This window comes from Bactrocera dorsalis, chromosome 2 (assembly GCF_023373825.1).
Source record: "Bactrocera dorsalis isolate Fly_Bdor chromosome 2, ASM2337382v1, whole genome shotgun sequence".
Lineage (NCBI taxonomy): Eukaryota > Metazoa > Arthropoda > Insecta > Diptera > Tephritidae > Bactrocera > Bactrocera dorsalis.
Window position 1 is genome coordinate 76301534 of NC_064304.1, and position 25195 is coordinate 76326728.

The 25195-nt window shown below is 35.5% G+C and overlaps 2 protein-coding genes and 1 long non-coding RNA gene across 3 annotated transcripts in view; 2 read left to right on the plus strand and 1 right to left on the minus strand.

The window, feature by feature from the left end:
• Positions 1–25195, plus strand: part of LOC105225175 (rabankyrin-5) — a 144673-nt gene that overhangs the window by 32268 nt on the left and 87210 nt on the right. The window lies entirely within an intron of this gene.
• LOC105226888 (uncharacterized) lies at positions 3944–24640 on the minus strand. The gene is made up of 4 exons (XM_011206014.4): positions 24450–24640; positions 7320–7395; positions 6549–6781; positions 3944–4306 (listed from the first exon to the last, which is right to left on the minus strand). Exons 1-4 carry the CDS (start codon positions 24450–24452, stop codon positions 4091–4093), a joined length of 528 nt encoding a protein of 175 aa, XP_011204316.1. The 5' UTR covers positions 24453–24640; the 3' UTR covers positions 3944–4090.
• On the plus strand, positions 5056–6784 carry LOC125776803 (uncharacterized). Its single transcript, XR_007421976.1, has 2 exons — positions 5056–5427; positions 6411–6784. It is a non-coding gene; the product is annotated as an uncharacterized LOC125776803 (long non-coding RNA).

Below are 25195 nucleotides of genomic sequence, written 5' to 3' on the forward strand. Positions count from 1 at the left end.
ATATTTAATAAGGATAGCGACTCCGCGCCTGCCGCGGGTGTGGCTAGAATGGGTGCTCCTTTTAGAAAATGCCCTGTAGTTTTTCTTCTTTTTTACTGGCGTAGAAACCGCTTACGCGGTTATAGTCGAGTTAAAAACAGCGCGCGCCAGTCGTTTATTCTTTTTGCTACGTGGCGCCAATTGGAGATTCCTACTTAACCTGGTCCTTCCAACAGAGTGGAGGTCTTCCTCTTCCTCTGCTTCTCATGGCGAGTTCTGCGTCGAATACTTTCAGAGCTGGAGTGTTTTCGTCCATTCGGACAACATGACCTAGCCAGCGTAGCCGCTGTCTTTTAATTCGCTGAACTATGTCAATGTCGTCGTATATTTCGTACAGCTCATCGTTCCATCGAATGCGATATTCGCCGTAGCCAACGCGCAAAGGACCATAAATCTTTCGCAGAACTTTTCTGTCGAAAACTCGCAACGTCGACTCATCGGTTGTTGTCATCGTCCAAGCCTCTGCACCATATAGCAGGACGGGAATTATGAGCGACTTATAGAGTTTGGCTTTTGTTCGTCGAGAGAGGACTTTACTTTTCAATTGCCTACTCAGTCCGAAATAGCACCTGTTGGCAAGAGTAATCCTGCGTTGGATTTCCAGGCTGACATTGTTGGTGGTGTTAATACTGGTTCCTAAATAGACGAAATTATCTACAACTTCGAAGTTATGACTGTCAACAGTGACATGGGTGCCTAGTCCCGAGTGCGACGACTGTTTGTTTGATGGCAGGAGATATTTCGTCTTGCCCTCGTTCACCACCAGACCCATTTGCTTCGCTGCTTTATCCGTTCTGGAAAAAGTTGAACTAACGGCGCGGTTGTTAAGGCCAATGACGTCAATACCATCAGTCGGCATACGCCAGCAGCTTTACACTCTTATAAAAGATTGTACCTGCTCGATTAAATTCTGCAGCTCGAATAATTTTCTCCAACAGCAGATTAAAGAAGTCGCACGATAGGGATTCGCCTTGTCTGAAATCTCGTTTGGTATCGAACGGCTCGGAGAGGTCCTTCCCGATCCTGACGGAGCTTTAGGTTCTGCTCAACGTCAGTTTACACAGCCGTATTAGTTTTGCGGGTATACCAAATTCAGACATCGCGGCATAAAGGCAGCTCCTTTTCGTGCTGTCGAAAGCAGCTTTGAAATCGACGAATAGGTGGTGCGTGTCGATCTCCTTTCACGGGTCTTTTCCAAAATTTGGCGCATGGTGAATATCTTCGTTACAACTTAAGTATTAAAAACAAAGATTGTGTTTATAAATGTTTAATATTTTTGTTTACCTACAAATTTTACGTTTGTACATCACAAATTTTGAAATGTGATGTCACAAAGCTTTGGACCCCCTGCCCCTTGTCACACAATGACACTTCTGAGTGATAAATGAAAATGGCCAAAAAAATATTTTAATAAAAGAAATTTTGAATTTAATTGATGGTCAAACAATAAGTTCATTGTTAATATCGAAAATAATTTTACGAAAGCGTAAAAGACTGGCTGCGTAGTCAAATGCCGTGTTTTATAGTCATTTCCGAATCCAAATCTCAACTTTCGAGGTAAGAAATTTTATTTCGTTCTTAGAGTTATATTATTATTACTATATTTTCCAGAAATTACACTGTATGCTCGAACCTTTATGGAGTAAGCTATCTACTGGACGTCCCCGAGGTTCGTTGAGGAAGTGTCTCTATATGACAATATGGAAACTTTCCAATCAGAGCAGCTTTCGCGAAGTTAGTGATCGTTGCAATATTGGAATGGGAGGCTTTATTCAATGCATACAAATTATATCTGCGCAGAAGCAGATTATTGCATTTCCAACGACTGAGCTGACCCAAAAGAGGGTTATGGAAGCTTTTGAGTCTTGCCGATCACATCCATTCCCTTATGTATTGATGGGACTCATATAAAAATTTTGCAGCCGACCAAGGATGGCATTAGTTACTATAATCGGAAGGGAACACATTCTGTTATAGTACAAGTAAAATTTTTAAAATTGGAACACGAAGGAACTCCTGACGGGGTGATTATTGAAATCGTGCCTTACACCGAGATCAACACGCTTCCAGCTGATGGAAACCAACGAAGCGAAGCAAGAGCGAAAAGAGAAAGGCTGACTAATTTGTTATCAGCTTAGTTAAATAAATAATTTTCATTCAATTACATTTATGTATTAAATTATTTTAATTCATTAAAGGAACACAGTTATTTTATTGGGTTATCTTATGTATATATTATATAAACACTAAAAATTTAATCGGTTTAAGGTACAAATGTTATGTATTTACTTATTAAGTGATAGAAGAGCTTCGCTTTTTAATTTCATCGAGTTTTAGTTTTTCTATTTCAATTTTTTCATTCAATAACTCCTTCTCATATGTACCTGTAGATTCGTTTTGCAAAAAGTCTAAAACATTTCGAGAGCGTTTTCTTGGCGGAGCGGCACCAATGTTCTCACTGAACGAGAAATCTGCTGACTCTGCACTTTCGTTCGTTAAAGAATTAAAAATTGAACACATTGAAGAGTCTAGATTACTTTCCGGCACAGTTATATCGCTCCGAGACCCATGCACTTTATCTAGTTCGTCGAAATATTCACACGCCGTCGCAGCTTCGCCTGAGGTGTTGTTCCTCTTTTTGATGCGCTTGTAGGTCACCATGAAGTTGAGGAATTTCCGTGAAATGTCATCACGCGAGAAGGGTAATGCTAGGTCGATGTCCTTAATTTTCTGCAACACCGCCTGCCACAAGACCACACGCTTCTTCCTTTTCGATTGAAAATCTGGCTCCATATCCAACCTTATTGAGTGCTTTTGCGCTCGTGTGTCCACTTTTTATTGCTATAAAAAATGAGATTTCAACTTGTAATATGGTAAATAAGTAAATAGTTTTAAATTTGCTTACCTCTCTTCTTCGGTCGCCATTGTATTGAACAAATGCATCAATAATGTTAGTGATGGGCCGATTGCTTTTTTTTTGCGCATGGCAAGGTTGCCATTAGGAATACGATGAATGGTGAAAGTTTGTGCAACTGCGTTTGGGAATGTGCTAATTGTTCGAATACAAAGCAAAATACGTTTAGGAAGTCAGCCAATTATTATTGATTTACCTTAACAAATAACAAACCTATTAATATTTTTTTACCTTGTTGGAATCATTATAAACTATGCTAAATAAACGCTTCAATTTAATGCAAAAAAATGAATTTCTTTTTACCGTACCCTATACATTATCTGGTGCTTCTCAAAAATTTAAATCAACGATGTCTTCATTTTCAAGTAAACTGAGATCAGTAGTCATAAGCAATACCTAATACTAATATAGAAACAATATCTATTATACTGGAAACGACTTTGGTATACACAAGTCGTTTTACATTCATTTCATTTTTTCATGTTATGGTCAAGTATATGTACATATGTGCTAAGTAAAAAAAAATATAATAGTTTAGGTTGAGTGGAAATTATTTGCGCTTATATCAAAAAACATCTATATGATACGCAGCATTCTCCCATAAATTGTATAATTGTAATTTGTCTAATGGTGATCAGTGGTCTAAAAATTATTTTACAGACCGATAATTATTATATACACGGACATCACTCGGTAATACTTGTGTTGTTGTCTAAATTCTTAACATTATAGCTGAATTTTCTTCCAGAAATCGCAAACTGAAGCAAAAAGAAATGTATATCACTTTATTGAAATTTAAAATCGGTATAAATTTATCTGAGGATGTTGAGGTGTTAAATAATTATCTATTGTAATTGTGCCTTGGTCCAAATTTTATTATAAAAATAAATATTTCTGGCTTTATCAGTTTATCGATTATTTATAATAAGTATATAAACAAAATAAAACACTATTCCAAAACCTTCCTGCAAACAAATCACTCTAACCAAATGTATATATAGAGTAGCTTCTTTATTAAGTTATTATATTAAATATAAAAATAATATCATTATATATGTGTTCCAATAGTATTTTTGAAAATTTGCAAATGTCTAATTTTAGGTAATTCAATGGTAGTTGTTTATATCACAATATTTACTACAATAAGCGCAATAAATAGAAAAGTACAACTATGCTTGTAGCAAGTATTCGCTCAGCAACGACTTTTCCTGGTCCTGAGTTGCATAAATTACCCCGGCAATAGCAGTGTATTTTACTGGATACTGACAAGTGATTTGCCTTAAATTCTATACAGCCTTCATCGTACACTTCTTGTACCGAATATTCTTGTTGCCATCGACGATTCTTAAAGACCTGTAAAATAATATTTTTTTTTCGCATAAAGTTTTGTTTATAGAATATAGTACACTTTAAATTGTACCTAAATTTATTTTCAAATTTACTTCTGTGAGCAAAAATTAGAAAGACTTTTTAATTTGAACCCCCGAAAACCCTGTTCCTGGAATATTTTTTTTCTAGATCAGATTTCAGATTTCAGATCAAAATAATCATTAGTGTTACATTTTGTGTAGATCAGACCTGGTGCCGAAATGTTCAGAATGCTGGATTTGGCTTTCGGTGATAATTGTTTGCCACCAGCAAGTGGTACACATTATTTAAAGAGAGTCGAGAACGTATTGGCGCTGAACCATGTCCAGAACAGTCAACAGGAACTGATGATCAAGACGTCAATAAAATAAATCAATTGATACTTGAGAATCGACGATTAACAGTCAGCTCAATGGGCCTAAGAAAAGTGAAAGCACAATTGCTTCATAAATCACTCAATTTTTTCGAAAAACGGCGTCGCGTTAACCTCTGTGAAACAATAAAGATGTCATGAAACATTGTTACAGTTGATGAGTCTTGGATCTATGCTTATGACCCGGAAAGAGACGACCATTGGCCGAATATCGTGGCAAACGTGAGCCGAAGCTGAAAAAATACGTGAAATTGACATGCTTTGAGGTTACAAGGTCATGTTCGGAATTCCTTCCGAACGGCCAAACTGGCAACAAACTATTTGAGTGTTATGCGTCGTTTGGGAAAAGCTATTAGTAAAATCAGGACGGAATATTGAAAACTCTTGGTTTTTTTTTGTTTTGATTCTTCGTGAGTTTTTCACCAAATTTTCAAGCAATATCCGCGTGACTTCTGGTTATTCAGCAAATTTAAAAAAACTCCGGGGAAACCGTTTTGAGGGGGACGACATAGATTTTGAAGAATGAATTTAGAATTTTAAAATTATGAACATTCTTACTATTTTTTGCTCATATAATAACAACGGAAATACATTGAAGGAAAATTGTTCTTTCAAAGTAGTTGGATAAATATAACATATATATATATTTTAATAATTTCCTAAATTTTAGTGACTTTTCATAATACACGAATTGTAGGCTGTAACTGTAGGAGCCCCAGGCAGAAACTTTAAAGTTTAACCCTCGTCGAGACCAACGGTCTGATACACTTAGTCGAGACCAATGGTGCTTGGCTAGGCCCCTATGTGTTTACATACATTTGTATGGAAATACGTGTTGTATTTACGCTCATATATGTACAATATAGAAAGATTTTTGAAATTTCTTACCTCTCAATTTGATTGAAATCAAATTTACCGCTTTGTTCACATTTGGCGTAGCAAAAGCGTTCACAAAAAATGTAACATTTTGAGAAAAAATACATTTTTTCTTAACCTTTTAAAGCGCTCTAGCGGCTAAAGTATTTGACTTAGGTTGGTCAAATAAATTGCACCGGTTGGGTAATTTAAAGAGCTTTCAGGAAATGTATAACTCCAAGGCCCAATTGCCCCCAAGGCCCCACCTGGGGCGTGGCAATAAGCGAAAATGGGTTTTCACCATGTCCCCCCCTTTGTTTCACTACAGTTGGGGAGGTATGGGGCCGGGGGAGATCAAAACCATTTTGCGAGTTAGTTCGCCCCTGGGGCTTTCAGGGAAGCCCTCAACCTTCCCTCTATCTCTACCAGGGGCGTTGCAATAGCGTTCACAAAAAATGTAACAGTTTGAGAAAAAATACATTTTTTCTTAACCTTTAAAACGCTCTAGCGGCTAAAGTATTTGACCTAGATAAACATACAAACCAATTTGGACATGTAATGAACATGAAAACAGATAAATTAACCGTGCGAAGTGATAGAAACATTCCAAAGTTCATATATTTTCATACAAAACATATGGGGTCTAGCCAAGCACCATTGGTCTCGACTAAGGTGTAATATTATAACATCCTTTTTTCGTCCTTTTCGATACGATATCCTTGAATTTTTTTTTCTGAATTCTATAGACAATAAAATTCTAGGAAGCTACCTGGAAGCGCAAGTCGTTTGTTACACTCTAAATATATTTAAATAACATTTAAAAACAAAATATGCCTGGCCAGACCCGTTGGTCTCGACGAGGGTTAAACGAAATGTTACTAAAAAAGAAATGTACTATTCCAGAATACATATTTCTGTTATATACTTATTTCTGTCAGAAGATCGAAAATAGGTTTTCTAAATTAACAGTTACGTTAAATATAATTGAGTATAACACACCTGTTTAGTATCTTTTTGCGGCGCGCATCCCCTTGTTATAGTGTTTTGTTTTTCGTTTTGCAAATGAAGTGTTGAAATGGTTTTTAAACACATTGTCGAAAATGGGCAATCAATGATAAAATTTTCAGACCAGTCAAATTTGGTGCACATTGGCGTCAAAACAGTTATATTTTGTATATAATTTTTTTCTACAGTAACGCTGCATTTGAAACATTTTATCGCTGCGATGGAATCTAAAATAAAACAAAAATTAAGATTATATCTATTATATATACATATTCCAACGTAGTAATTTAAAAATAAAATTAAATGTTAGTGGGCAACGCAATTGTGTGTACAGTAATAAGCATTTTTCTTTCGGAAAACAAATAATTGAATATTGCCTTTGTTTCTACTAGACGTAAGCCCACACTACATGCTAAACTTTAACATTACTTTTGTATTATTGGAGGAGTGCAGAAAAAATCTTTGGAATTTACTCAAAATGTTACTTTGCCGAGTATTTCGCAAATTAAAATTTAAAAGGATTCTCTTGTTTCTCATTTCTTTCTGTTTCATTCTACAAACATTTTATACAGTTTAAGCAATGTGTTTGATACTCATTTAAATTGTGCAAGTTAGATTTATTTTAATGTCAATTTAAGAGTTTAATCAAAAACAATTAAAATATTGTAATCTCATATCATCGTCCTCTCAGTGGCTATTAATTGCAAGGAATTATTCCATAATTATTATTACAAATTTTCTTAAGACTATACTTTTCATACGAACCTATTCTTGACAGCATCAATAATCCTAAAGTTGAAAGATGTATAATAAATATTTTGTTGAGGTACCAAATCCCGATCTATTACATTAGAAAAAGAATACAATGAATATTAAGAACACCAAATTAAAGTAATTTGTATGCGTCTTTGTTAACATTTATAAAAAATAAACTATTTTAATTAACATAAATTATAAAGGGTGTTTTTGACATTTGGTTCTTAATGACGCAATTTTTCTTTCGGAGTTTGTCTTTTTACAGCTGTTACTTGATTTATACTTAGTTTGTCATGCCATTTCATAATGAACAGACTTAATCAACGTTGCAAATCCTACAAATTTATTACCAAAATAATGCTTCGGTCGTTTTTTGTTCAGCGAAGAGAAGCTCATTTTTGGTTGAATGGATACGTTAATAAACAAAATTGTTTTGTTTGGATTATTAATAATCCAAGCCATTGACACGTCGTTACATCCTCAAAAAGTCAAATGAAGGCGGCCATAATAAAACAGCCAATGGAGAAAGCTTTAGAGCCATAATTAATGACTTTTGCGTGCCTGAATTGGATGTTCATGTGATCGAATTTTGGTTCCATTAACCGATCGGTCAATGACCAAACTTTCACCATTCGTTCAATGACCGGGTACCCAGGTGGAGCAGATGTAGAAATCGTTAGTATAATGAATAAAAATTTATTTTCTGTGCAAGTTGGCTGCATGGCATAGGAAACAACTTTATATGGGGACATAGTCTATAGTTATCGTAGAAATAACGAAAGCGGGGTGCCAAGGTCAATGGATATTAAGGTACCTAAGCCATCCCTCTCCCCTTTCCATTTCGGACGAAAAGATTGAAACGTGTTCAGTTGGAATTCTACAAGCGTAGTGAACAGTGTAGAAAGTATACAAAGATAAGTGAAAAAAATATACAAAATAAATATTATCAATAAACAAATTGTATTTAATCTAAATACTAGATTCACTCAATACATTCCATCAAAGCCAGCTAAATATGGAATTAAAGTAATGTGGATATGTGATGCTGAAATTTTGTGTGTTTATACATTTCCTTTTGTTCTAAGATAAGATTATTGTGGCATTCAAAGGTTGGTTTGATGTTTGTTTGTTTAGGATTGTTTGTTGTAGTGATAGGGCATTTCTACTGTTCCAAGATAATGGCTAGTTAACTGTCCAATGTTTCAGAATTTTACAGGATTCAACGTTGTCCGCTGTTCCAAGGTCTTTTGCGAAACTTGGAGAAAGTATTATCAATTATTTCAGGACCTATATTGTTTTACTTTGTTCCACTTTTTTAGAAATAGTATTGCCCCCTGTTACAAGATTTATACTTCTATCCATTGCCAATTATTTCTAAAAAATTTTCAGGCATTTAGAGCTGGACGTCCTACTTCCTGTGGAAGTTTTGGTTTTATTCCTTTCTGATTAAAATCTGGCTTTTTGGATAGCAAATAAATTTGCCATCCCGGTTGAGCCCTTTGTTAATTTTTACATCAAGTAAAAAATTAGTCAAAAGAATATTTGTTTGAGCTGAATCGAAATGTGTACTCTTTATTAATACTCTTAAGACTAACTTATTACACGGTTCTTATTTCTATTTATACTAATTAGTATGTTTACTGATTACTATTTTATATTTTATTTGGATACAGATGTATATAATATAATTTGCTTGGGTTTGTTTACATGTATATTGTTTGCTTGGATACATTCCCTTTGTTCTAAGATAAGGTTGTTGTGGTATTCGAACTCAAGGCTGTTTTGATGTTTGTTGTACTGCTAGTGTATTTCTATTGTTCCAAGATAATGTTGTTTTGATGCATTTTCTTTAATGTTGTTTTGATACATTCTGTTTATATCATAATTAATACGTTCCTTAACTAGTGCATTATCTCGTATTATGGACCTGTTGGGTGGCATCCAAGATCGTAGAATTTAACATTGCTGAAGTATTTTTTGTGCGGTGATATGAAGTCTCTTGTATATGCAGATAGGCTCGAGATGATGGACGACTTGAAAAATATCCGCGCGATTTTATTTCTTATTCAAAAACAAATGTCTAAAAAAAACTCCCTTATTATAAGTATCATAGTGTAATTGACAAATAATATGGTAGTGTTGAGAGATCATAGAAAATGGAACACTAACAAAAAACACAGTACAAAAAAACCTACTATTTAGATTTTTCAATGCAATATAAAGACTGCGTCGAATTTAATTGTCCGCCACTTTTTCCCATATTGTGCAATTAAAAATTTCAAATAAAAAACTTGTATCTTAGTATCTCTGAACAAAATGCCGGAAAATATTGTGCGTCCGTTAGTCAATAAAAATTTATTTAACTTCTTCTTCTTCTTAATTGGCGTAGACACTGCTTACGCGATTATAGCCGAATTAACAACCGCGCGCCAGTCCTTTCTTTTTTTCGCTACGTGGCGCCAATTGGATATTCCAAGCGAAGCCAGGTCCTTCTCCACTTGGTCCTTCCACCGGAGTGGAGGTCTTCCTCTTCCTCTGCTTCCCCCGGCGGGTACTGCATCGAACACTTTCAGAGCTGGAGTGTTTTCATCCATCCGGACAACATGACCTAGCCAGCGTTGCCGCTGTCTTTTAATTCGCTGAACTATGTCAATGTCGTCGTATATCTCGTACAGCTCATCGTTCCATCGAATGCGATATTCGCCGTGGCCAACGCGCAAAGGACCATAAATCTTTCGCAGAACTTTTCTCTCGAAAACTCGCAACGTCGACTCATCCGTTGTTGACATCGTCCAAGCCTCTGCACCATATAACAGGACGGAAATTATGAGTGTCTTATAGAGTTTGGTTTTTGTTTGTCGAGAGAGGACTTTGCTTCTTAATTGCCTACTTAGTCCGAAGTAGCACCTGTTGGCAAGAATTATCCTGCGTTGGATTTTCAGGCTGACATTGTTGGTGTTGTTTACGCTGGTTCCAAGATAGACGAAATTATCTACAACTTCAAAGTTGTGAGTGTCAACAGTGACGTGAGTGCCAAGTCGCGAGTGCGACGACTGTTTGTTTGATGACAGGAGATATTTCCTCTTGCCCTCGTTCACTGCCAGACCCATTTCTTTTGCTTCCTTGTCCAGTCTGGAGAAAGCAGAACTAACGGCGCGGGTGTTGAGACCGATGATATCAATATCATCGGCATACGCCAGCAGTTGTACACTCTTATAGAAGATGGTACCTTGTCTGTTGAGTTCTGCAGCTCGAACTATTTTCTTCAGAAGCAGGTTGAAGTCGCACGATAGGGAATCGCTTTGTCTGAAACCTCGTTTGGTATCGAACGTCTCGGAGAGGTCCTTCCCGATCCTGACGGAGCTTTTGGTGCTGCTCAACGTCAGTTTACACAGCTGTATTAGTTTTGCGGGGATACCAAATTCAGACATCGCGACATAAAGGCAGCTCCTTTTCGTGCTGTCGAAAGAAGCTTTGAAATCGACGAAGAGGGGGGCGAATACCTGGTCGGTTGTTGATTTACCAGGTCTGAAGCCACACTGATAAGGTCCAATCAGCTTGTTGACGGTGGGCTTTAATCTTTCACACAATACGCTCGATAGAACCTTATATGCGATGTTGAGGAGGCTAATCCCACGGTAGTTGGCGCAGATTGTGGGGTCTCCTTTTTTATGGATTGGGCATAGCACACTTAAATTCCAATCGTTGGGCATACTTTCGTCCGACCATATTTTGCAAAGAAGCTGATGCATGCACCTTATCAACTCTTCGCCGCCGTGTTTGAATAGCTCGGCCGGCAATCCATCGGCCCCTGCCGCTTTGTTGTTTTTCAGGCGCGCAATTGCTATTCGAACTTCTTTATGGTCGTGCATCGGTGGCTAGATCACCTTGGGGGGTTCTACAAGAGTATGCTCTGGTCTTGAAACCTTCTGTACGCCGCAGCATTTTTTCGTAGAATTTTCGAGCATTACCCCTGTCGGCCAGCTAATCAAGCTCTTCGTACTCACGCATTTCGGCCTCTTTATTCTTCTGTCTGCAAATGCGTCTCGCTTCCCTCTTCAACTCTCGGTATCTATCCCATCCCGCACGTGTTGTGGTCGATCGTAACGTTGCGAGGTAGGCAGCCTGTTTTCTCTCCGCTGCGACACGGCACTCCTCGTCGTATCAGCTGTTCTTTTGCACTTTCCGAAAACCAATGGTTTCGGTTGCAGCTGTACGTAAGGAGTTTGAAATACCGTCCCACAGTTCCCTTATACCGAGTTGTTGACGAGTGCCCTCAGAGAGCAGGAGTGCAAGCCGAGTAGAGAATCGTTCGGCTGTCTGTTGTGATTGCAGCTTCTCGACGTCGAACATTCCTTTTGTTTGTTGGCGTGCGTTTATTACTGCACAGAGGCGGGTGCGAATCTTAGCTGCAACAAGATAGTGGTCCGAGTCAATGTTAGGACCTCGGAGCGCACGCACATCTAAAACACTGGAGACGTGTCTTCCGTCTATCACAACATGATCGATCTGGTTGGTAGTTTTTCGATCCGGAGACAACCAGGTAGCTTGATGAATCTTCTTATGCTGGAATCCAGTACTACAGATAACCATATTTCGGGCCCCGGCGAAGTCGATCAGCCTCAACCCAATTGGGGATGTTTCCTCGTGGAGGCTGAATTTACCGACCGTAGTGCCAAAGATACCTTCTTTGTCCACCCTGGCGTTGAAGTCGCCAAGCACGATTTTTACATCGTGGCGGGGGCACATATGTAGGTGCGCTCCAAGCATTCATAAAAGGCATCTTTGGTCACATCGTCCTTCTCTTCCGTTGTGCGTGGTGATATGTTGAAGAACCTCGCTTTGATGCGGATTGTGGCTAGACGTTCATTCACCGAAGTGAATGATAGTACTCGGCGACGGAGTCTCTCTCCCACCATGAATCCCACACCAAACTTGCGCTCCTTTATATGGCCATTGTAGTAAGTGTCACAAGGACCTACACGTCTATGTCCTTGTCCCGTCCATCGCATTTCTTGTACGGCGGTGATGTCAGCCTTTATTTTCACGAGGACATCAACCAGCTGGGCAGCGGCACCTTCCCAATTAGGAGACCGGACATTCCAGGGGCATGCCCTCAATTCATAGTCCTTATTTCGTTTGCCAATAAAAATTTATTTAACACTAAAACCATTTATCGCGTTGTTAAATGTTTTAAGGGGTTAGGGGTAGTTAGAATTTTCAAAAAATATTTTTTTTTTTTGCATTTTCGGTAAGTGTGATGTCTTAAAAATATTCTCTGAAAATTTCACGATAATTAGTCAGATCCGATAATTAGTTTTTGAGTTATTCGAGAAATAAGAAAGAGAGCTCAGGCACTTCAAAGCGCTAGTGTGAAACTTTAAACGCGTTTTTCTCAAAACTAACTCTCCAAAAAATTAGTTATTTGATAACAATCGTGGCTTAAAAAAAGCACTGTAGTCAGTAGATATGTCCAACAAACTGTTGGGTTTTGTTCTAATGCAGATTTATCTTCATTATTAATCGGCCTCTATAGGTTTTTTTGTTATAAAGTCTGTTAAAACACGTTGTTTTTTTTTAGTTTCTTCGGTTGTTCAGATAATTCTTGATACCCAGTAACACAAGATTTACGTTTACGTTGGAATTGTAATACACGCGCCATGTCAGGTTCATGAGCAAGAAAATGTTGTTCCAAACTTGTAGCGAATTTCCAGCCCTCACGAATCAAATTAGCCGACCTTCACCTTTGTCGATATCGGCGACGACATCTTTATTCTCATTGTTAGCCATAATTTCAATTAAGTTGTCATCATCAATAGGACCTTATTGCATTAAGTCATCAATGGACGTGTTTTGTTTTGACCAGCAATTTAATTAAAATAAGCTAATAGTATTTTGTATGGACGACTTAGCCAACATAATTATGTTGGCTTGTCATAAGCTATCGTAGCTCGTATATTGAACTAGAGGCATTGCCAGTTAATCGCTTTTTTTCATTAAAGGTTTTTCCCCAAAAAAAAGTAGTTGGCAAAGCGAGAAACCTCAATTTGACAGATGAAAATGTAAACAAACCAAAATTATAGATTTTTAGTTAAAATTAAGACAAATATGAATTTTTATTTTCAGTTTTTTGTATTCTAGATATTGTCAAATCCATCGCCACCTATGTATATTATTTGATACTTATAATCTCAGGACAAATTTCTTATCCTTGCACCGCTGAAGTTTCACTTTGAGAACGAAAGCTTGTAAAGTGTTTTTCCAACACGCGGTTGTTTGCCGCAACTGTTGTATGGCAAATTACATTTGTTTTCTTCCACTGAATCTAAAATATATCTTAACGTTTTCTTGATTAAGTACATTTTAAATGCTGCTATAATACCCTGATCGAGTGTCTGAATCAGAGAAGTGGTATTAGACGGCAAAAACAGCAACTGAATATTCGGATGTACCAGCACTGGGTGACTAGGTGCATTATCAACAAACAAAAGTATTTTGAATTCTGAACCTTTTTGTATCATATATTTCTGGACTTCAGGAACAAATGCAGTTATTAAACCAATCTTTAAACAGATTAGCCGTAATCTATGTCATTTTACTCGCCATATTATGAAATGGAAATTGATTAATATCCTTACCTTTTAAAACTCTTGGCATAAGGGATTTGTTGATTAAGAGTGGCTTCAACATTTTAGCTCCAGATGTGTTATTTCCAAGCAAGAGGGTCACCCAATCTTTGGCTGCTTTAGCTTCTAAAGCAATGCCGTTTCGTTGGCTCTATATATTTTAGATCTGAAGTATGTATTTCTGCCCTCTTGAATTCTTTTTGCTAGTTCATCCGGATAGGTTTTTGCAGCATTTTCAACTGCTGATGCCAATTCTCCTTGAATTTTTACATTGTGAAAATGGTGTCTTTTCAGAAAACCTGTCAGCTCCATGACTTGCATTGAAAATAATTTTATTAGTTCCCTGATAGGATACTCTCTTTAATAATCTTTTCATCTCATTGCTTATTGCAATTTTTTAAGATAACAATCTAACACAATGTTACCTTTTGAAAAGTTATTAACAATTCAGATTATGAAGAAATATTTTGAAGATTTCACCAATTTATAAAAAATAACACCTAAATTTCAACTTTAAGAACTTTATTCAAATTGCGTCATTAGCAATCTGATAAGTTACTCGTAAATAAAAAGGGTATTTCCTTTAAAGTAAACAAGCCATGAAGTAGAGTTGAATCTAACACAGCAGAAAATGATGTAAAAAATTAAAAAAAAAAATCGGGAATTCGTGTTAAATCTAAAATAAAGTGTAAAAAAAAAATTAAAATTTCTTCTTGACTGCCGTGTTATTTTATTGTTTATAAAAAAATTAACTAGAAAATTTATCACTACGCATTTTTTTTATAAGATGAAGTACGTTTCTAAAGAGGTATAGCTTTAAATTTGGCAAAAATCACTTTTAAAAATTCGCAACGAGAATGAAGTGTGTTGTTACAAAAAAAAACATACCGATGACCAATGGTAGTCTTTTTCCGTGTCGCTAACACCGCGTAACAATACACTGTTTTTCGAAAAAAATTAGGGATTTTTGAACTAATCGTGCTTTCACTTTTCTTAGGCCCAAATGATATTTCAAAATGCTATTCACTGGTCCTTCCGATACTCCAACGATATCAGTAAGATCTCTAACAGTAAATAGTCGATTCTCAAGCCAGTTGATGTTGATGGCCGTCCTGGACGTGGCTCGTCGTCAAAGTGTTCTCGACCCTCTTTGAATAATTTGTACTAATCAAAAACACTTGCTTGCGATAAAAAATTATCACCGCAGGCTTTTTTTTAACATTCTGAAGTCCTTTAAAAGACGACACTACGCTGCGATTGAGGAGATAAAAACGAGGGGTGATCACAAAGGCCACAATATCACAAAAAAGGACTTTTTTAAATACTTTGAGGATAGGAAAAGAACGCTGGCAGAAGTGCAATATATTGGGGGGTGAATACTTTGAAGGGGACAAATAAGATATTCATGAATAAATAAACACTTTTTTAGAAATACAAAATTCGCGATACTTTTTGAACAATCCTAGTATAATAGTTGCGTTCAACTAACGAACATTATATACTTTCGCAATTTGCAAGGAAATATTTTGAGGTGTTGGCAAGACTTTATATTAAAAAATGTTGTGAAAGAATTCAACAGTTAATAATACACGAAATCGCGAATGGACTATAATCAAAATCGGTATTTTGTTAAACTAAATTACTAGACTAAATAAATAGACTTATTTTATTATTACATTAATATACCCCCTTATATTGATCAATATATGAGGTGTAAAGTCAACCGAATGTTTGAAAATAATGATATTGATATTTATTCATTTTGGGCACAAAATTACCGTCCTTAGAAAAATACATATTTTGTTTAAAATGCTGAGATCCATACTTTCGGTATCTGGGGGTTTGAACAGTTATGATCCGATTTTGACAGCATACATTGTTAGAAATTATTTGTAAAAAGTTATTTTCCGATATTATCATTGATATTTGCATACTGGAAAAGAAAGATTTTGATGAAATTTTGCCAATTGGGCACTGCAACATAGGAAGGGTCAAGATAATGTTACCTATCGAGGTTTGTTTAAATTGAGCGAGTAGATCCGCAGGTATGTGATATCGCCTAAACCATAAACCCGGCTCCTATAAAGTTCTCATGTACCATCCCGGACGTAAAATTTAATGCCTCTTGCGCATTTAGTTTACTTAATCGCACTTTTAGTAGTTTTTAACAAAACCGTTATGTAGTATATCCCTATACTATTTTTACACAAATCTTTTTTTGTCCAAATCTGGGGGATTGACTGGTTTGGGAGACATATACATTACACCTATTAGGGACGCGGTCACTCCTACTTTTTAAAGATTTTTAAAAGCAAAATGGTGCTAAAATCTTTTATTCCGAATATTAAAACTGATTTTTTTTTTCAACCAGAAATATCATTGGTCAAAAGAAAAGGAGTATAGAGGTTTCTCACTAACCCGAGTATCTCTCTAATGCAGGTATATGGTATTTCTCTCTTATGGAGGTACGCAGCAATAACAAGTCACAACAAGTACGAATGTAAATAGTAAATATGTAATAGATAAAATTATGTGCATAATATGCACAACATATATTATATACATATATATTTTTAATAGTATGTTAATGTTTTATGTGTGTATGCATTTTTATTGTAGCTATAGTTCCTCCTAAATAATATACATAAATATATAAAACTCGACTGTCGCTTAAAGAGGTATAGATAAGACGCAGTCTCACTTGGAGGTCCATGAATGAAAAACGACTCTCTTACAGAGGTTTCTGTTTCTCGCTAGTAGACGTTTTGGGAGCTCAAAATGACGTGTCCTGGCTATTACTTTTAGTTATAGAGTTTTCCCACTTATCCAAGTTTCACTGTATTTCGCAACTTTTTTTTTTCTCCGGTGGGACCGCACTAATTTCCCAAAAGCTTTTCCCTTCTGTATGTGAATGTATTTCGTAGAAAGCGAATTTTTCTGATTTTACGCTCCAGTAAATTACCGTTCTCTAATTGACGCCGAATTGTTCGCGAGCAAGGCCCTTTTTTGCCTTGAGAAGTACACGGCGATCATCAATCAGGCTTCGTTTTTCGCTTTGTAAAGATGCAGTATCTCTAAAACGTTTAATACTCCGTATGGTATATCGGCTTCTGTCCATCATTTCGCCAATCTCGGCGTACGATTTACCCTGATTATGCAAATATAATATTATTTTCCGCTGAGATTCGTTGGTTTCACATTTTTTACTCCCCGTTTTAATAAAATTTAAGCAAATTTAACTATTAAATTAAGGCACACTGAGTTTTGAAGTTTGATTCTTTACAAAAACACATTTGCTTCTGTATAAATTATTAATAATAATAATTAATAAAAATTACCCGAAATTGTCTGATTTTATAGGGTGTGCCAATACTTTTGTTTCGCTATAATTAGCACTTTTTTGCTTTTATAATTATTATTAAATAAATATAAGAGATAAATAAATGAATTAAAGCAAATATAATTGATAATTACTCGTCCTAACTAAGGACTTTTTTGGTGTTCAAAACTTATTTTATAAGTGGTAAAAAATAGTGCTAAAGTCAAGGTATCTTGCTGTGCCAATACTTTAGTTCATCACTGTATAAGCTAAAGCAGTATGAGGCAATGTATTCAAAATAAACCATATATTTGAGTAGAGACTTCTAATTATGCCGCACCAAAATTAGGAAAACATAATTCATAATTCGGAGACAGCGGCTACGCTGGCTAGATCATGTTGTCCGGATGGATGAAAACACTCCAGCTCTGAAAGTATTCGACGCAGTACCCGCCGCGGGAAGCAGAGGAAGAGGAAGACCTCCACTCCGGTGGAAGGACCAAGTGGAAAAGGACCTGGCCTCACTTGGAATATCCAATTGGCGCCACGTAGCGAAGAAAGAAACGACTGGCGCGCTGTTGTTGTCTCAGCTATAATCGCGTAAGCGGTGTCTGCGCCAGTAAAGAAGAAGACGAAGAATTAATTTTTTATTTGCTTTTTTTAATACCAACATTTCAAAATTACGGTCGGTGAGATTTTGCCTTGTCGATCGATTGACAATTCCAGCAAAGGAAAAAAGTCTTTCCACTGGCGCAGAGAAAGCAAGAGGTGTGTTGTATTTTAAAAACATTTTTTTTTATAATAGGAAAGTGGTGCAAAGCATCAATGCTTCTAACAGCGTCATTCAAGTACAAAATTGCTTCGGTTGCTACAGCTCCGCCGTGATGATGATGATTTTTTTTTCATATAACGTAAACATTTTAGAACATTTTTCATTGTTTTGTAATTATTTAACATGTCGTTGGTGTTGTGATATTTCCACTGGACAAAAAAGCAAACATGCATTCCTTTTTGCTCCCCAGTGTACATTTGAACATTCATACAAATATATGTATCGCATTACTACTGAGCTGCAGTGTAATTTTGAGACTGCCAAATCAAGTAGTCTGCACTTGACACCAAGAAACATTTTTATCAACAAACTAGTTGATAATTAATATCGGCCATAAAATATAAATTCAAATGCATTTAGTTAAAGCTCGTGTTTCACTAAAGGTTTAGTGATAGTGCATTTTTTTTCACTATCACTAAATTTTCACTGAATAGACAGTGGTAGTGCAAAAATGCCCAACCCTGTACCATACTAATATATTTTAACAAACTAATAAAAATATAAAAGAAATGAAGATACACGCCAACAAAACTTGAAACACCCCGGTGTTGGACCGACCAGTGTTATTTTTTTTAGGATAAAAAGATTTTTTGCGATAGACAACTGCAAAAATCCTTTTTTTGGTAAATTTATTTTCTTTATTTCCTTTAGTTCATTCAAAAAAGATGTCGATGAGGCATCACTGATTATTTGACAGACTGCAACCCTTTGGTTGTAATTAATAAAGTAGAATTGAACAATAAGTCAAATCTCAAATTAAATCTATTTTCGCACTATATACTATAAAATAAATGCGTACAAAACGAATTAGTGAAGTGTTATTGGATATACGAGTAAAAGTGCAAAATATACGTGTAAAATTAATTTTCAATCAAAAAAATACATACTTCAAATAGTGCTAATTTTCAACTTTAAATGCAAATATCTCGAAAACTATAAGTTATATCTATACTAATATTATAAAGCTGAAAATTTTGTTTGTTTGAACGCGCTAATCTCCGAAACTACTGGTTCGAATTGAATAATTCTTTTTGTGTTGGATAGTCCATTTATCGAGGAAGGCTATAGGCTATAGTTGCGACTAATAGGAGCGAAGAAACAGTGGTAAATGTGTAAAAAACGCGGGAAATTATTTATCTTTGAGGGCTTCCGTTCCTTGCGTTGCGAAAGCGGTTCAAGATACACAAAAATTATGTATGAAAGAATTATTTCTCTATTAATGATCTAAAAAAAGTCCGTGAGTACCGTTTTTGTGATAACTAATTTGGTCGGAATTATTTGTTAGAGTTGTATTAACATAATAATATTAATTTTTCTATAGTTATTGTTATTTTCTTCTGTCGTTACACGCAGTATAAAACTATTCAAATTTTTTAAGTAATCCGTAATTTTTGTGGTTAGCAGTCATTTTATTATTTTAGATCTTACTCGCTGACGTTAATTCTTACTCCGCTTTTCTTAGAAAATGCCACGGAAGCGGAAATCTGGTATGTCCAAAATGGCATGGTAGTTTTATTGACTGGTGATTTCCGTCAAACCCTCCCAGTGATTCAGAGGGGGACACCAGCAGATGAAATTCAAGCGTGAATTAAATCATCACGCTTATGGTCGACAGTTGAAAAACTCCGCCTGAAAACGAATATGATAGTGCATCTTCATAATGACGTGGATTCAGGACTTTACGCAGAAATGTTGTTGAAAATTGGTGATGGTTGTTTAGATGTTGACGTTGAAGGCTACATATTACTGTCAAGAGAATTTTGTAATTTAGTAGAAAGTGATGTGGATTTCATTACTAATGTTTTTCCGGAATTGCGACAAAATTTGTGCAGTGATCAGTGGTTGTGTGCAAGAGCAATATTAGCACCAAGAAATGAAATTGGATGAACACTGATATTTTAAACGAGGTTCAGGGAAAAATGAAGGAATATTTGTCAATGGATACAATTATAGATACGGAACTAAGTACTTCATATCCTGTGGAGTTTGTACCAGTAATGCTTATGCGAAATCTAGATGCTCCTCTGCTATGTAATGGAACAAAGCTTCGGATAACAAAATTGGGACAGAACATACTTGGTGCCACTATTTTAACAGGTGTCGGTAAGGGAAATAGTGTTATAATACCTCGGATACCAATTGTTCCCACTGACTTTCCATTCAAATTTAAAAGGGTTCAGTTTCCCGTCAAGCTTAGCTTTGCTGTTACTATAAAGAAGGCATAAGGACAAGCATTACAGGTAGCAGGAGTGCATTTAGAAAACCCATGCTTCTCTCATAGTCAACTTTATGTAGCCTGTTCTAATGCCCAGAATTTGCACATATTTGCACCCGACGGGAAAACTTATAACATGGTCTACAAAAATATACTAGATTAACACTCTGTATTTTTTTTTATTGTTAGAATTCAGAATTATTTATTTTTGTTACGGTGAAATATATTTTAACATTTTTTGTTGCATTTCAATACGCATATTTTAAGATGTTGAAACTTCATTGTCTGTAGTAATTTTTAAAAATTGTTGATCTCAGCCAAGCAATAAAATTTAGTTATCATTTTGACGCATTTCTATTATTATACCCTTACCCTTTATCTCTCATACTTATTTAATGGCTCCACTGCGGGCGAAGCCGCGGGTAAAGAGCTAGTAATTATATATATCTGGAACATTTCCTCTATCCAACCACACCACTAAAGTTTCCACAAAATACAGCGAATCAACCAAGTTTACATACGCATAGTTCTCTTAAATTACGACACGTTTATTTATTTTAAAATGAATAGATTTTCTGTACCTGAATATTTAAAAAAAAAATATTTAAATTTTAAGTTTGTTTAAATCTGCTGTCAAAGCAGTAAAATCAATTTACAACAGGGTAACGACCCAAAATATACATCGTATCTTGTAAGTGAAGGTTTGTTATGGAATTGAAAATAATGCCCCGCAATAACCAGATATTAATCCTGTTCAACATATCTGGACCTTATTGAAAAATCGTATTCGAAAACATGGGATTTCATCAAAAGAGTGCCTAACAACTGCCTTATGGACTTAGTGGGTCAAAATATCCGGAAATAATAATAAAAATTGAGTGGAGAGCATGTGTTAACACCCGGGGGAAATAATTGCAACAAAATGAAGGATAAAAAAATAATAAATGCATCAAAACTTTTGTAATTACTTTTCATTTATATAAATAATCATAAGAGTACGTAAACTTTTTTGATGTAATTCAATGGGGTGTTTCAAGTTTTTTTCGGGTAAAACTTCTTGTTGCTTTGGTGGCCTTCGGCCGCACTTCAAAAAAATAACCATAGTCGGTCTAACACAGGGGTATTTCAATTTTTTTTCGAGTAACTCTTTCGTTAGGGTTAAGTAAATAGATTAGAACAATAAAATAAATATTGAATTAAAACTATTTTTGCACCACATAATACGAAATAAATATATACAAATGAATTAGTTAAGTGTTAGTGGATATAAAAGTGCAAAATATAATTGTAATATTAACTTTAAATCGCAAAAATACGTAATTCAAATGGTGGTAAATTTTAACTTTAAACGCAAATATCTCGAAAACTATTGGTTTCCTTCCTATATATATTATTGATCTGGAGAACCTCCTCTATGCGACCATAGTCATATTATTCCCAAAATCCTGGGACGTTATTCTAAAGCCGACAAAAAAAATAGCCCTGGTTGGACCAACACCTGGGCTGGCTCAGTTCTTTCGCGTTGAACTCCGTTTCGCGTTGGCGGTCTTTGGCCGCGCTTCAAAAAAAAAATAACCCTGGCAGATCTAACACGGGGATTATGGAAGTTCTGAAAGATTTTACATTACTCATCATACATCCCCCTGCGGGTAGGGGGGACCCCCTCAGGGTTCGGGGGGAAAACGGATATATACGCGGCAAGGCATACCTGTCGTAAGAGGCGACTAAAAGTCACATACCCTGTGTCTGACAATAAAGATCTTGTTTAATCTGTCAGCATGGCCTAAGTCAGAATAGTGCTATAATATTCAGCTGGAAGTCAAATTCTTAGCTTCATATTATAACACATAATATAAAGTAGCATTTGTAACAGCGACAAATACAACCAGTCATTGAGTCTATGGGGACTTAACTGGTAGTAACAAAAGCTACAAAAGTCAGACCAAAGACTTAAACTTGGTACCACGGGGAGCAATTAACCCTTAGAGGTAACTCCAATCTGCTCATTGGGTTTGGCCCTTAGTGGAGATTCGTGGTGGCTGTGGTTTAAACCTAAATGCAGGTAGGACATTTTATCCAATGTGGAGTCGCACTGCGGCCAGGTGCCGGACCCAAACTACGGCAGAGGTTTTAGATGGGCCTCGAACCCGGCTTGGAACCCAGGTATAAGCGCAAAATGCGTTTATGCTTTGGGGCGCTGATTAACGCATTGTATTGATCTACGTGCTTCTAGCAATAGAAACCCCCGTGAGGTATGCTATCCGTAGTAGGTACTCACTTAAAACACATTGGCGATTACTCATCACTCAATAATAGATTTTGTATTGACGGCATAATCATTTTTTTTCTTATTTTTATTCCATTACAAATAATGGTAACACTAATTTTCTGTATTGTATGAATAAAAAAAAAAGTATTTCAGGGGAATGTTTAGTTTAGTATCTCATTTTGAAGAGGTTTTGCGCAAAGAGGGAGGGGGCGGGGGGCTTGCTACCCCCCTCATTTGAAAGGTAATGAATTTTCAATAATACCACCCTTCCCCCCTAGGACCCCGGGGGGCTCTAGGGCAGCCTCCTGAAAATGGCGTAAAATCGTAGTTTTTCCATACAATTTTCACTAATTATTATAAAAGTTGTGTATTTTTACGCAGAGAGTGACTCTATGTTTATTATTTTTATTATTTCAATGAATTAAAGTGGAAATCCACTTTATTTAAATAATAAAAACACTGAAAATTAAAAATTGTATATGCATCGGTAATAATGCATACAAGTAGTTGAAGTACCAAGATAACCCAACCAATCATTTATACAAGACCCCCTAAATAATAAAATTGGGTTTTCATCGCGCGATCTTTTTTTTCAAATTTTGAATATATTTTCAGCATAATATACTACATTGAAACAAGCGCCGCAGGCGAAAATTTGGAATAAAAAATCGCGCGATTTTTTATTCCAAATTTTCATTATATTTTCAGTATAATATATTACATCGAAACAAGCGCCGTAGGCGAAAATTTGGAATAAAAAATCGCGCGATTTTTTATTCCAAATTTTCGTTATATTTTCAAAATAATACATATATTACATTGAAACAAGCGCCGCAGTCGTTATATTTTCAATATAATACAATCGCGCGATTTTTTATTCCAAATTTTCATTATATTTTCAGTATAATATATTACGTTGAAACAACCGCCGCAGTATATAAGGCCTACCATTTTGATTCGTTGGGTTATTACTATCTTCCTTTTGTGCTTATTTTCGTCGTCGTTTGACAGTTCATATTCAGTAATTTTGTTTACATTTCAAGGAACAATATAACACGTAATTGAAAGCTTTTTTATTTATTAAATTGTACATAAAATTGCAACTTAAAATCCATAATTTATCATTAATTCAATTAAATATATTTCAAAGAATGTGTGTGTGTTAAATTGGTTAAATTTTTTGCAAGCAGTGCAACAAAAACTTCAAAAGAAGAGAGCCATTGTTTGAGCAAATGTGAAAATGTGCGTTTTTTGCGTACTTATATCTAAAAAACAAATTAACATTTAACAATAAATTTACATTTAAACAAAAGTTTAATTCATTGGCTATCCGTGCTATATAAATTATAAATATAAAAATCCGTGCACGCATTTAAGAGGTATAAGCAGTGAAAATGAGATACTAAACTAAACCCAACCCGTATTTCAACTAAAGTTTAAAACGGAGGTAAAGTTGTTTTACACTATTTAAAATAAAAAAAAAAAATATTTAGAAACGAATTAATGAGGTGTTAGGGGATATAACAACTAAATATACATCTCTAAAACTCATTCTAAATAAATAAATAAAAAAGTTGTTAAACTTTAAATGCAAATATATCAAAAACCATAAAACAGCGGCAACTATATATTTTCTGGACCTGGAGGATCTCCTCTATCCGCACATTTTAACCCTAAATCGGGGATGTATCTTATAACCAGAAACAAATGTTGAAGTGTATTAGTGATTATATATATGTATTTTAATTTAATTAAAATAAATCTAAAATACTTTTCAAATCCAATCAGATATTGGTATGTTAACACAAAATATAATTATGACAATACCCATTTCACGTGTTAATACATATATCTATGTTGATATTAAACATTTGATACCATTTTTTAGTGCGCACTGGTAGTGTTTAATCTCCGGTCTGATGTTTATTTAAAAAAAAAAGGAAAAAATCGAATTGTAAACCAAACTATCGTCAATTCATCCTACAAACACACTTTTCATATGTTCAGCATTCCTCACTTTATTGTGGATAGAAATCAGACAAGAACATCGATTAATGGCTCCAATGTTGCCCAAAGGGTAATATTTGAATCGTAATTTAACGGGGCATTTCCACAAGCAATAAATGTTTTCTTGACATAGATTTGTTTTTTGTCTACAATATTGCCAGCGGAGACCACATGTAGATTATTTGCGAAATATTGTATTTTGAAGACGACAGCGACACATCAAATAGTTGATGTATACCTCTTCGAAATTTTCTTAGAAATGAAAACTGATGTGTCAAACTGCTGAACTGACAGTTCATTGCTTTCAATTCATTACACATTATACATACAAATTAGTATGCCATATACTATATTCCATAAGCAATATGGAGTCTTCACAGGGAATACGTACAGCAATACTATTAGTATAAAATAAATTTTTGCCCCTCGAGATGCCTAGTAACGTTATCTGCTTTTGTCAACTGCACATGCTACACCAACTTATTGTAGGCTATATTTGCTGAATATAAAACATTTTTGATGTTTTTGTTTAATGGCCATCTCCACTCTGGCCTGATAAGCAGAACGGTTGCACGTAAACAAATAATAAGTGTTCCCGTACCCATATAAATTAGATG

Excerpts from the sequence above, each read along its gene's own strand:
- LOC105226888 (XM_011206014.4), bottom strand. Across the intron at positions 6,782-7,319 it reads ATTGATGCTGTCAAGAATAG|ATTCCATCGCAGCGATAAAA; the intron begins GTTCGTATGAAA and ends GTTTTATTTTAG. Across the intron at positions 4,307-6,548 it reads CGCAAAAAGATACTAAACAG|GTCTTTAAGAATCGTCGATG; the intron begins GTGTGTTATACT and ends ATTATTTTACAG.